This window comes from Callospermophilus lateralis, chromosome 13 (genome assembly GCF_048772815.1).
Source record: "Callospermophilus lateralis isolate mCalLat2 chromosome 13, mCalLat2.hap1, whole genome shotgun sequence".
NCBI classification, from domain to species: Eukaryota; Metazoa; Chordata; class Mammalia; order Rodentia; family Sciuridae; genus Callospermophilus; species Callospermophilus lateralis.
Window position 1 is genome coordinate 66,697,639 of NC_135317.1, and position 14,854 is coordinate 66,712,492.

Sequence of the window (14,854 nt, forward strand, 5' to 3'; positions counted from 1 at the left end):
GATAAAACTATGATCTTTGACTCATTTAATATAAATTCCCTTATTTACACATGCTTAGATCATGTAATTATGAGCTCCTGAGGGCACTATATTGATGATTATATAATACAATCTGCTCTTGTTTCCCGAGAAGAGGCCAAGATTCATCATGTTAAATTAAGCATCAAGAAGTGGGAATAAAGATGGTATTTCCAGGGTGTAGAATTAAGAAAACTTAACTCGATTTTGATGGTTCCAATGCAGGGGTAGAGTTCTTGTAGAGTATCTTTTCAGAATTTTCTGGAAAGTGGTTTCCAAAAATGTGTAAATCTTTCTTCAGAGGAGAGGGGCTGTATTGAGATTTAATTTTTTTATCATATTGCTATTACTTAAGGCATTTAACAAAAACTCCAAGCAGTCATGCAACTAAAAAAATACCAATGGGACTTGTATTAACAAGTCTGTCATCTCTTAATTTTAAAACATATTCAGAGGTAAGATATTATGATACAACTTGACTTATAAGCTAAAGACCCAAGATGACAATTAGTTGATATTTAGGGATAATTTCTCTTCTCTTAAACAATTGAAGAATGAGTATGGAGTTCATAGAAAGTCTAATAATAGTAAAATATAGTGTCTGGCTCATTTTTTATTTTACATAGGCTATTTTGTGTATTCCTTCTTAACATCCTTATGATTCTCCAAATCAACGATTTATTGATGGTGAACTGCATCATTACATTTAGTATTTGCAATTATATCTGTTTAAAGGGGCATCAATTTATTTATTTATTTAGACTTTTTAAAGCTTGAGCTACATCATATATAATTTAAAAATAATTTTAGCATCCTTCCCACTGTGCAAGAAGAGCTTTTACTGGTACAGCTCGGTGATTTATGATGACATCACGTCCTTTCAGAGACAACATTATTATGTCACTGAACCTGAAGTGGTGAGGTCAAAAGTACATGTGAAGTAATTATGGGCTTGGAGGACCATGCTTCAGTTCAAAGAAAAGCAGCGAGGGTAGAATCTGTGCAGAGGGGATAGAAAAGAAGAAGAGGAAAGCAAATCTCTGAAATATGGTCATTGGCACCAGCAGAAATTTTGCCCTCAGCATTTTTATACTATGCTTTGGGAAATGAAAAAAAAAATTAATGAAGGAGAGGGGAAGCCAGCAGGCCTTTAAAACTTTACTCTATTGCATTACTGAGAAAGGCTTTGGAAAACAGAGGGGTTACGTAAATGAGAGCAGGTGCGGTGGTGCAGAGGTAACTATTCAGCATATGTAAGTGCAGTTGGAAAATCATTGTCTTGCAGAGAATACTTGAAATTGGTCCCTAATGGCCTCGGTTTTTGTCATATGGTCTTGATTATAAGGCTGAAATTGCATTGCCATGCCTTTAGTGTGAACGAGATGGATGGATAATTATTACGTGCGCTGAATACCTTTCTGCATGGAGGAACTAGGACATCCTCTGGTCACTGTAGCTACCATTTCCACTGGCTGTCAGAAAAGCTCTAAGCGGCCAATTCATCACCATATTTATGTGGGAGAGAAAAGGAAATGTGCCTCTATGGTTGGGTGTACACACTCCCACACATATATACATATGCAGATTGTAGACAAGCCCAAGTGACCCAGCGCGAGTGACCGTGAGGCAATGTTCAAAGAAGCGGTTGCATTAGTGGAAATGAGGGTACAAAGAGGGAACAGGGAGCTCTCTAGAAAACTAATGGCTCCTGGTGCTGTCCACATGCTAGTAGCTGGCAGTGAGGCCCTGTCAGGAAAGATTTGGGGACTCAGTTTGAAATATTGCAGGAAGATTAAAAATCTTGACAATAGGAGATAGCAAGTAAACAAGGAACGTTTTTGGAAGACCGGTGACATTTGATGTACTGAGAAAGAAACAGATCTTCCCTTTGTAAATATTTTTATTATTTTATTTTACAATGCTGAGGGCTGAATCTAAGGCCTCACACATGATAGGCAAGTACTTTACCACTGAGCTGCATGCCCAACCCTGAAAATATCTAATTTTTTAACATTTTCTGCTTGCATAGCTTTCAGGGTTTACTTAAAAGGTGGGCTTAATGATAGCAACAAAAAAATCCAGTTGCAGTTGCTGTTGAGAATAAATTTCCTGACTGTTTTGTAGTTGCTACCAGTATTCCTACTGGTGAGGACTTGAGGGTAGGATGCCCTGAAGAATAAGAGCAAAGCCAGTGCTTTGTCATATCTGAGTGGGCAGGATTCAGGACTGTCCTAAGAACCCCGACCATGACCACACAACTCATTCATCACAGAAACATTTATTATGGATCCTGTCCTTGTGAGGCTGTGGTTTCGTCTTTCCCTACAGCCCTTTGCAAAATATGGGCAATTAGTTTTGAGGGCCACTATCCCTTTCACACTGAACCTTGAACTTTGAATCCAGCACTGCAGGAAGAAACAAATCACACTTTGCTGAAGAGCTCATAGAAAGTCTAATTTGAGAAGCAGACATGGATTTGAGAGAACAAGGTTCTGATCCCAGAATTGGTAAAAAAAAAAAAATTTTTGATTATGATTTATGTTGGGGCCTAATGTTGAGAAGTTTTAAAAGTTGATTGAGAAGATTTGGGCCATCACCCAGCTGTTCTGCAGAGGATGTTTAGATGCCAGATGTATATTTAAGATAAGGAGTAGACAAAATATTAAGGAATTAAGGATGGATGTTTCTTTGTAAATTAAAGAAAAAAAAGAAGGGAATATAAAAGCACAGAGAATAGATATAGTCTGTATGTGTATTTTTGTGTGTGTATCCATGTGCAAACATATTTAACAAAATCAGAAATCAATAGCAATTATTTAGCATATTTAATATAAGCTTTTATTTTCTGGTATATATTGATGCAAATACATACACAGTTCTGTCATACTCAAAGCTATGCTACATGGTAGTTGAATCTGGGATTCTAGGGCAATAAAGTATGAGGATTACACTATTTTGGTGCTGTTTTTAGCTTTCATTTCTATTGAAAACTGCTAAATTAGTAGCATTTTATGATTCCTGATTTAGCTCTTTTAATAAGAAGCAGAAGCTAAAAACAGCCCAACCAAGCAGTTGAAGTCTTATCACAAGCCGGTAAGATCAATAAGCTAAAAAAAGTATGAAAAGTTTTTGAGTGACAGCTTAAAAATGGAAAATTTAAATATATATCGCTGCCTTCTGCTCCATTGTGTAAGGCATAAAGCCCATTTTGGCAGTATATTTTTAAGCAGTCAAGAAAGTGATTTATTAGTATCCCTGGATTTGTGTTTATATTTTCATGCTGTAAACTATGCTTATAGCAATGTATTTGTATTAAGGCATTAATACACGGAGTGGTTCCTGAGCTTAACACTACTATCATTGTCCAAAGTGCAGTTTATTGGGCTATGTATAGTAACATCAGTATTGACACTTGCTGCATCATCTAAGTCTCTGAATAATCTGTGTTTGATGCTAAATGCTGCTGCTAGCAGGATATAAGACATAAATAGTTTAGGACCCATGATATTCCATGGCCATTGCTGGTATCTCTATTCCCGTTTGATCTGTAGCAGAGTGCTCTATGTGCTGAGATCTGGGTAGATTTTCACAGTGTTCTTTATGAAGGGTTATGATTAGAGGAAATCACACCTTGGTTTTGTTCATTCTCTTTTCATATGATCACTAATTTTAAACTAAATTTCACGATCAACATCTTATAAAAGTTCTATCAGAGATGTGTGCTTGTAGCATAAGACTAATAATATGAATTTCTGAAAGAGTTTCCTGCCTCCTGAAATTATGAGCAAAAACTATATACCCTGGTTTTGTGCTGTTCTCATGTATGAAACTGTAGTTCCCATCTACTCAATAGCATAAGCGTCTTTAGTAATTGTGCAAAATGTTCTGTGTTGCAAATAAGAACAATTACTCTTAGCATCAGTGGAAGAATATTTAGCAAACCAAGAACTGGATTTCTGTTTGACCTTCTACACTTACAACAGGTCTTTACCTTTACATGCATTTGGTTTTTATCTATGAGTTTTACTGAAGGATTGATTCCTATGTGGTGGACACTGTTTCCATACCACATGTATATTTTCTAAGCTTTATTTCTTTTGTTGAAAATCAAGATAGTATTTCAATTCTGTTTGAATTACACCAGATACACTCTCCTTTATTAAAAGCTATAAACAATGAAAAAGCTCTTTCTTAAAGTTACTTCCAGAATAAGGGGCAAAACAGTCACATAAATCATGATTGTGCTAATTTATCTAGGTGTTCCTAACTTTACATTGCAAAGACTAATGGCATATATTAAATCAAGTTTTGAGATCATTAGAATTGAAAGAGAATACTCATATCTACTAATTTATTCCTTCATTCATTAAGCATACATCCATGGAGTACAAGGTGTATGCCAGAAACTGTGTTGTTTCTGTGAAATTACAGTTTTTCTTCCATATACATAGATTTGTTCCAGGACTCTTAAAAAATACCCAAATCTACAAATGCCCGAGTCTGTTATTTAAAGTGGCATAATATTTTCATGTAAACTACACACATCCTCTTGTGTACTTTAAATCATCTCTAGATTGCTTAGAATACCTAATTAATGGACATCCCATGTAAATAGTTGTTATACTATGTAATTGAAGGAAGGTGTCAAGAAAAGTGAACATGACCAGTAGATATGCACTGTTTCTTCACATATTTTCTATTTGCAGGCAGTTTAATCCACAGATGTGGAACCTGGGGACATGAAAGGTTAATGGTAACAGTAATAGTCTAAAGTCACAAATGATATTACATCTTGAAAACTGGACCCAAAAGAACTTATTAAAAATACAAAAGTCAATTTTCCCCCAAAGTAGCAAAGGAGAAAAATCATAATAGTGACCAAATGCATTTTTCATTAGTTTATAACTTCTTGCTCATTTGTTATAAAGAATTTGATAGAATTAAACTCACTGAAATACTAAGAGACTTGCCTCTTTCACTGCAAATATCATTGTTTTTGGAACTGATTAGGCAGTGACAAGAAAAAGACCATTTTGGTTTTCAACAAAAGTTTAGGTAGCACAAAAGAATAGCCTATGATTTAAGACATAAATACTGGGTAGGCTAACTCTGCTGAACATTATCACTCATGTTAAAATATGGAAAGCAATATGTCGATTCCTCGGAAAACTTGGAATGGAACCACCCTTTGACTCAGATCTCCCACTCCTTGGTTTGTACCCAAAGGAATTAAAATCACCATAGTACAGTGAAGCAACTCATGATAGCTAAACTGTGGAACCAACCTAGGTGTCCTTCAACAGATAAATAAAGAAAATGTGGTAGATATATACAATGGAATATTACTCAGCCTTAAAAAAGAGTGAAAAGATGGCATTTGCCAGTAAATGGATGGAACTGGAGAATATTATGCTAAGTGAAATAAGCCAATCCCCCAAAACCAAAGACAGAATTCACAATAGAGGATGTGGTGCTAGGGAAGAATAGAGGTACTTTGGATTAGGCAAAGGGGAGTGAAGGGAGGTGAGAGGTATAGGGATAGGAAGGATAGTAGAATGAATCTGATATTATTACCCTATGTACATATATGACTAATGACCAGTTTGATTCTACATCATGTACAACCAGAAAAATGAGAAATTATACTCCATTTATGTGTCATGTGTCAAAATGCATTCTACTGTCATGTATAACTAATTAGAACAAATTCAAACAAAAAAAATAAAGGTAGCAAGTTTTGATTGTGTTTTATTTCAACTGAATGGTTGGTTATAGTACCAGAGCAGATGGAGAGCTAGGAGAGACATAATGTTCTCATCAAGAAAATAAGAAATACATGCTGTTTATTTTCAAAGCCAGGAAAGTTTGTGCCTTTCATTCTTCTATGGGAAACCTTCATGATTCTTTTACTTATTTTGCAGTAAATAAACCTGTGGGCCTTTGCAATTTGTAGGTAGTAAGTGTGGTTAATGCATCCACAACAAAGAATGGGGAAATCATGTGAATTTTCTTTCTTTCCTTTCATCTAATGCAGAAGGAGGAAGCTGGGAGTGAATGTGTCTGGTGCAAACAGCTTAGTGCAAGTGCCACTAACAACAGGAAACACACTGAATTCTAGAGCTTCAGGATGGTGAAGGGGTTGGGAAGACAGGGTGCTTTGTGCTTTTCTAGCTGATCCACTGATAGCATCCAGAACAGTGCATGGTCCATGGTGGATGCCTCCTGCCTCCAGAGTGTGTCGATGCTCCACACAGAGGAGCACTCTGAGTGTATGTTCTTATTTCTTTAGTCCTTGATGTATCCTTGGAGAAGTGCACAAGACAGAGGTGGAGTGAGAGGAAGAAGCCTAGGGACCTATGAAATCTAGTGTTTTTTTTTTTTTTTTTTTTACCCATTTATTCTTTATTGCCTCTTTTCTGAGTTGAAATATTCAGCTTTGGCCTAAAAAGAAGCTAAAAAACCTTATGCAAAGAGCTTGTAAACAAACACCCACTTGAACCATCTGGTTTGGTAGCACATACAAGTGATTAAGCTTCAGAGCTGTGATTGTTAAATTTTTAAAAACACAACAATCCAAAACACCCCCAAATAGATTCCTTATGCAAGTTTATAGGGGCGAAACATATGATGCTTTATATAGTAAATAATCTGGAAAGGTTAAAAGGATTTTTTTTTTTTTAATTTCCTTCCCTCCTTCCCTCCCTCCCTTGTTCCTTTCTTTTGGGTGTTATGGAAAATACATGAACCCAAAATGTGTTTATATTTCCACTATCTTGAGTCTGCATTGTTAACAGCTTATCATATTCCTTATCTTTACCTTTATCATCATATTTGCCCTTGATAGAGCAACCTGCATGCTTGGATGTATGTGCATGTGCACACAAGAGGGTTTCTCAGTTCTTTCCAGAATATATTAAGCAATCCGGGCTATTTGCAAATAATGAATTCATACTTTTTGTCCATAATGACTGAAGAAAGTCAGGTCAGGGGGAAATTAAATATGTTAAGAGCTCTCATTTTAATTGTATAATATCGATACTGTCTTTATAGTTAATTTCCTTGACACGTCGTAGGGCATATGGATTGGATTCTTCATATATTTCTAACGTGGAAATGATTCTAAATTGGAACATCTCATTTAGGTGACATCACTGAAAGGAGAAAGAGGAAGCTGCCCCCTGTATTGCAAGTTTATGGAAGGAGCGCAGCTTGACAGCTGAAAAGTATTGGAATGAACTGCCCAGACACACAGAACCAAAGATTCTCAAGTGAAATAAAAACTGTGGGTGAGAAAGCAGTATCATATGAGATTCCCCTATGTCTGTCTTCCCCAGCTTGACCAGTGCTCATCCCTGGATGTATCATATCCAAGAAAGGGAGGAAAGAAAATAGTTTTAAAAAAGAGGAGAAAGAGTCTTGAGTGTAGTCATGATGATTCAGATGTCAAATACCGCCTCCCCCTAACATCTAATGGTTCAAACATAATAAAGATTATTTTTGTTTCATTACATAAAGTCCATAATGAGTATTCCTGATTGGGATGAATCTCTTTCACGTGGCAATGTGAAGACAGACCTCCTGTCTTGGTGGCTCTCTGACTTTGGTGTGTGGAAGTCAAGGTAGCAGAAAGGACACCATGTGGGATACGGGTGAGGGAGGGTTTCATGTACCACCTATGGAGAGACTCCCATCACTCCTCTTTCTGCATGGAGGAAACTCAGTCCCATGACAACATAAGTTCACAGGTGACCAGGGAAATCAGTCCAACTATGTGCAGAGTAAAAAGGAGTTTGGTGAACTGCTGGTTAGTCTTCATCATAAAGGAAAAAAAAAAAGATGGGGATTAATGTGGGACACTCTATAGTATTTTTTATTTGCCAGGAAGGGTATGATGAAATCAAAGCCTTTTTCAGTGATGTGATAGTAAACTGGCTGTTTCACTGGTGTGTATGTGTGGGGGGGTGGGTGTTGGGGAAGGAGGGCAACCTCGTCTGATTTCTGTTGTTTGCCAAGTTTCTTCATACAAATACTAGATAGTTTCAAGCTACAAACATGAATTCACTGAGTGTGGAATTGGGAAGAGATGCAGAGGCCTAACTAACCCCTATAAGCTGGAACAAACCACCGTAGCCCTTCATGCTCCTGATGAATTCTGAGAAAACACATCTGAAGCAGCCCATTTGTGGGAAAGAAATGAATGTGCATTTTCCCCTTGGTATTTGACCCGGGAGAAGGTTTGTTTCAAAGTGGATCTCTTTATCTCTGAAAATACATTGATACAATATACTCATATCAACAACAGACTGGGGCGATACACTTTTGAGTCAGAGAAAAAAATAAGACCAAGGGCACTCATGAGGTGTCAAGGCCACCATCTGTAGGGAGCTGTGGGCTATATATAAAGTGCCTAGAACAACTTTCCAAGGAGTGTCCTGAGAAGTCAGATGCCACTTCTGGAATCTGTGTATATATTGCATTAATAATTTTCTTGGAATTTAATGTGATCATTCCCGTCATTGTTTTCCAAGAAGGGGGAAAGACTTGGAGATGGGATGGATAATGGTGATGAGAGAAAAGAGAGGCCAAGAATGTTCCTTTGTGTCTGCAAAGATATAATGTGAGCCAATCTGTGAGTTTTTTTTTTCTTTTTCTTTTGAGGTGCTGAGGATTGAACCTGGGGTCCCAAGCACGCTAAGCACTGTTCTACCATGGAGCCACATCCCCAGCCCCTGATCTGTATTTTAAGATGACAACCCTGAAGCTCAAATAGATGTTCAGATCTCAGTTAGCTAATTAAGATGATTATTAATAGACCAATGGCTGTAGGTGGATCCTTCTGAAATTTTCCACCATTGCTTCTCTATTTTTGCTGTCCAAACCGTCAGGCCATGTTTTGACCAGTTTGATTTACTCTTAGCATTCTGTTCGATCTGTGTAGATATAAAGTGGTGTTTCAGCATCCCTATACTGGTCCAGGTGGGTCCAGACTCCTGGTGAACTAGGTTGGTATTAGCTCAGGGCTTTTGCTGTGAGTGGTCTTGTTTTCCGAAGTTCTAAAGACATGTCCTCTCTTGAACTCAGATTTGTTTGACGTGCTTATTGTTTTGTTTATATTAGGCAGTTGATGTCAGCATCGCTAAGATTCTGGTCCATTACGTATTTGGAATACCAGCAGAGGCAGATCCAAATCTAAGGGTGAATCAAATCTGTGGTGTATTTGATTCCCTTCAGTTACTGGTTTATGTTAAGCTAGTTGCTATTTTTAGAAAGTACTAAAACTGGTAATGACAGACTCAGGTATTGAGGTCTCTCCAAAAGTTAATTCATTTACTTAGTAAATACTAATGAGCCATCCTGGGGAGCAGATCTCCTCCTGTATTTTCTAATCATGGTGAAGATTAAACATCTCTGAAACTAACTTCCCTCATGCCAACCCACTCCATTGAATTTTTCCTTAACTGAGCGCTGCCAAAATTCAGAACTAGGCCTTGGCACACCCGTTTTGATCAGACCAGCCATCAGAATCATAATGTCCTAAGTACAAAGCCCACTAATTGAATTTCATTCACTGGACTTGAAATATAGCAGCCAAAGGCAGAGAACACTGTCGGCTGTTTTTTTATGAGGTCCGGAGTCTAAAGTCATTTTTAAAATGTGAGTGATGCAATTTCTTGTATCTTTCATTTAAAATGCTACTTGGTAAACAGTGTTACAGATTAGTGTATTTGTAATTTAAATGAAGACAATACATCAAGCCCAATCTGAAAAGAAAGGAGAAGTTTAGGAAATGATTCATTCCTCCTTTTGTGTGCGGTCTACTGTAGAAAATGATAAATAAATAGGTGAGGAGAAAGGGGGGGAAAAGGTTTGTGGATTTTAGGAGACAAAATTGAACTATTTCTAAAACAAGAGTCAGTCTCAAATAGCTAAATCTTTGTTTTCTCCAAGCACACTAATAAATTCTGCCTAATTCATTTTTTATTTTCTCTTGGGGTCTGCTTGCAGATTTGCCTCAACGAAGGAAGCATCATGTTACATCTTTTAAATAATTGATGACTCTCAGTCCAAGCCAGCTTGAAGGAAATTCTGAAAATAGGTACTGATTGAGCAAATGCCTCCTTCCTCCCCACATTCCCTCCTCAGCATTCTCTGCACTTATCTTCCTTTAATAAAGCTCGCTTTTTCCTTCCTCTTTTGTTTCTTGGCCTCCTTGATGGAGCGAGTGATGCTATCATTTCGGTTTGGACTTTACCTGGTACTGAGTATTTCTCCTACCACTCTATTTTATTAAAGATGGAGGGAGCTGTTCTATTGTAAGTAGACGGATGTAATGAAAAGTTTTTAACGAATCAGTAGAAATGTCATAATTACCACCAGAGATGGTTTGTTGGGACAACTGAGCTCAGCTGAAGTTGCAGTGTGTTCTTTCCAAGGCTGAGGTGACCCTGAAAGCTGGGTTAGCTGTGGCCTTGTCCAACTCCCAGCTGTTCCTGCAGGTTCTGAAGCAGTGAGCTGTTTTCCCCAAGAGAGAGAAGAGCATCTCCATCTTATCTCACTGTGGGTGTCATTAACCATCATCTAAGACTTGGAAAAGCCATTACGGTTTTCAGGCAGCTGTGGTTGGTAGAACATTAGAGTGTCCCACAGTGATGGTGGCTTTGAGTCACCACCTTTTGGTGTCTTCCAGGACCTCCTTCTCCTTGCTTGCAAAATGAGGGCTCTAGGGAAAATCCTCTGTAAGGCCCTTATCAGCAATGGTCTTCTTCCATCCTCCATGGAATGGGATGATAAACCAAGGGGAGGTTGCACTCCTTTTGATTTTGAGTATATGAATGGTGTTCCAAGTTTGAATGAATGGAAGCTATGTGATCTCTCTGTGCTAACCTTCTTGTTTCTTTCCATTATTTTCTTAGTCTTTCTACATTCCCAGGGTTAAAGTGGAAGGAGAATATTTTGCAAAGTGCTAGACTCAAGAAACTTGGCTGATTTAATGAAGAAATCATTTATTTTTTTTAAAAAAAATACTCTGCCCTCACAGAAATGCTTTCCCTAAGTTTCTCAAATTGCAACAGAAAGTAGGCAGGAAGAGACATAACTGTGGGGTGGCAAATATTGGGAGAGCTAAATCTGTAATTCTGTGTTTGAGCTCAGTGTCACTGAGAGAAAGCCTTACATTGTGTCAATCACTGGAGGAGCTGTATCTGAATGGATGGGTTATTGTCTGCTTTTAAAACTGTTACCATCTCTGACCCACTGTTCCTTTCAAGGGACATCACATAGATACTATCATTCTGTTTTCTCTCTGGTTAGAGCTAGCTCCCTGGGATTTGAACCCTTCTCTTCTTCACATCTTTCCAGCAATCAGTAGCTCACTTGTATATCCTATACTTGCACTGGATAAAGTTTTCTAATTGCTGTTATTGAAATCCTAAAAAAAACAAGTCTTCAAATAATCAAAGCTATTTATACTCACACAAAAAACATATGGTAGGGAATCTAGAAGTTGAAGAGTCTTTTCTTTGTCTTTTACTCGCTGACTATTTACTAACATTAAGAGTTCAAAGGAACTGTTTGTTTTCTCCTTTTTCCTCTTTTTCATTTTTTTTATTTGTTCAAATTAGTTATACATGACAGTGGGCTGCCTTTTGACACATAATGCATAAACGGAGAATATCTTCTCATTGTTCTGGTTCTACATGATATAGAATTATACTAGTCATATAATCATATATGCACATAGGACAATCATGTCCAACTCATTCTATTAATTCTTTCTACCCACATACCCCCTTCCCCTTCCTGCACTCCCCTCTGTTAATCCAAATTACCTGTATTCTTCCCTTGCCACATCCCCATCATTGTGAATTAGCATCTTCATATCAGAGAAAACATTTGGCCTTTGGTTTTTTGGGGATTGATTTATTTCACTTAGCATGATATTCTCTAGCTCCATCCATTTACTGGCAAATGCCATAATTTCATTCTTCTTTAAGGATGAGTAATATTCCATTGTGTATATATGCCACATTTTCTTTATCCATTCATCTGTTGAAGGGCACCTGGGTTGGGTCCATAATTTGGCTGTTGTCAGTTGAGCTGCTATGAACATTGATGTGGCTGCTTCATTATAGTATGCTGATTTTAAGTCCTTTGAGTATAAATTGAGGAGTGGGATAGCTGGTTGGTTCCATTCCAAGTTTTCTAAGGAATCTCCATACTGCTTTCCATAATGGTAACTGAACTTTTAAAGTCAGTTTACAATAGTATTTTTTTTCTATCCTTCAGTAAATTATCCACAGTGTGGAAATCTTCCACCTGGGTTGATTGTTATAACTTAAAACAATTAATCTGGGGAAATGTATACTATATTTTATCCTCAGAGGCCATTTAGTAACAGGAACTAATTCCATGTGCTCTTCTGATGCCTGTATCATTATCCTCACCTGTAAACCCTGAATCTCCTGAGTTGAGTTCCTCTGCTCAAAGGGGTTGTATATGGGGAAATGAGAAGAACTGGATCCCAAAGCCATTATTACAATTCTAACATCATTTTGTATTTATGTCAATTTCAGAGGTGAAATTTCACAAGTAGTATATTTTAAAAATTATCTAGAAATCTACCATCACATTGGTCACGACCATTGTCCATATTACAACAACAGCAACACACCTGTTGGAATCATCACCTGCAGGATTTTGTTGACTCGTGTCCTTCCTTGGTCCCTCTCAAGTCCTTAGCTTTCTTTAAAAAATAAATGACAACCTAAATTAGCTCCTGTGGGGCATCTATCCCAGTAGTGCCAATTGGGTGGGTTCTCTCCTATTTTTTTTATACTTATAAAAATTATAGTTGTTTTTTTTTTAAACAGAACTCCTTTGTTTACAATCCTAGAAAATAAATATATTTGGATTCTTTGAGTCTTCATATCTTTTTTTTTCCTCATTCATGACTATATCAAAACTATCCCCTACTTTTTTCTGCAAAGTACCTTCCTATCTTTATTCTAATGTATACCAGGATCTTCCTTGGTCTCTAGTCTTAGTTGGTCCTCAGCTCTGATTCTGTGCAAGAATTTATTTCAAAATCATCCCTTTGTTTTCTAGCACACAAATAGTTTCTCTTTGGCATTTTTGAAGCAAATGATCAAAGTATGATTCCAGTTGGTTTTTCCAGCATTGGGTTGTTGAGACAAAGTTGAGACTGAAAGGTTAATCTTGTTTGTCAAGAATTTGACTCTTTTTTTTGTTCTTGAAAGAAAATGGGCAAGGTGTGGGTTTGGAGGGTGTCTTAGTGAACAGATTTAGAAGCCCCTCTGAGAGTCTGAGAGCCATTTAATGTGTTGCATTTAATGGCAACACAACCTTCTCTAAAATGTTCCCTGGTGTCCAGATTTATCATATTCATGTCTCAAGAAGGATGATAGGAAATGGACCGGGGCCACTTGGGTAATTAATTTCACCACCTCTTTTATGTAATAAATTGTACCAAAGTGTTCACCAAACCAGTCATTAGGGTATATCTGTCACTTCTGGGTCACAGCCTTCGCCTTTCTTCCCTGAGCTGTAAGTTTAGCACAGAATCCCCCTGGATATCTAAAGGATCATTTTGTTGCTCTGAACAGTCCTTGTATTGTGTGGGTGAAGATATGAGAACTAAGTTAAATCATATGGAGTTGCCATTGTTGTAGGTCAAATTTGGGAAAGTAGTGACAAGGAGGTTCAACCCAGTAGCTTCCTTTGATAGATGCTTTTCCTAAAACAGCATTAATGCATGTTTGTTTAAAATCCACTGTGGAATTATTTGAAACAGAAGCTTCAAGTTTTTCCATGAGAAAACTTGTGCTTTTCTTCCTGTTGCCTTTTGTCTTTTCTGAAAATCAGAGCAATAGGAAGCAAAGCCCTCATATTTTGAGATAAATGTGAAATAAGTGAAAAATCCATTGGTCTTGGAAGAATTTATTTTTTTCCTGAAAATTATAAATGTATTTAATGGAAAAATGCTTTGAAACCCTAACCAGAACATTCACTATAAATAAGAGAGGAGTAGATGATTAATAAATCTAATAAAACTAAGAAGGAAGAAAACTTAAAATAAAAATGAGGATTGTACCTTCGTGTGAGTGTTAATACAGCCCCGGGTATATATATAGGAAAATCAAAGACTTGCTAAAGGTAGAGCATACTAAGTCATAACTATTAATGTGTGCTTAACTCTATTGCCTGGGAGATATTATTAAATACAGCGGCCACGAAAATTGACCTCACTTTTTTTTTTTTTCCTTTTTTGGGTTGGATCTTTGCTCACGTCACATAAATGAATAGAGCTGACAATCTACTGGTTCATCAATGAAACAATATTAAATTATGAAGATGTAAGAAAAAAATCCTACGCTAACAGTGTTGCAGTTTGCAAGGTAAGCTGTCCCCTACAAGATAGGAGATATTAATGTTCTTTAAAAATCTACACAATACCATGCCAGGTGATATACACTAAAAGGTTAAGTGACTTCTATGTCCCTGTCTCTTCGGTATTGTGCTGACAAGTGTTTTACTAGTAACAAAAATGAAGAGACTGTGTTGTTTTCCTCATTATGTCTTTTAAAATGCAAAATCATTTTTAATGCTTTTAAAATGTTATGTATTATGAAACAGTCTGACAAATTGGACTTTACTGAGTATATGTTGCGTGATCCCACAATTGTTTTCCCTTTGTTTCTGGTGATTCACTACGTTGACCAGTAAGCAGTGGCTAATTCTCGTCTTTTGGTTATGTGCAAGAAGTAAAATATTATTTTGATTTACATTTTCTCTTGTGCTTTAGATAGGAAGCCCTATC

At 37.1% G+C, this 14,854-nt stretch overlaps 1 protein-coding gene across 2 annotated transcripts in view; it reads left to right on the forward strand.

Moving 5' to 3' along the window:
• LOC143412244 (uncharacterized) overlaps window positions 1-14,432 on the forward strand; it is a 171,339-nt gene extending 156,907 nt beyond the window's left edge. For both annotated transcript variants that reach the window (XM_076873101.1, XM_076873104.1), the window contains one exon: window positions 14,341-14,432. Coding sequence is in view for 1 of the 2 variants with exons in the window: in XM_076873104.1 (XP_076729219.1) it covers window positions 14,341-14,368 (28 nt within the window). In the remaining variant the exon portion in view is untranslated. The remainder of the gene's footprint in view (window positions 1-14,340) is intronic.
• The last annotated feature ends 422 nt before the right edge of the window (window positions 14,433-14,854 follow it).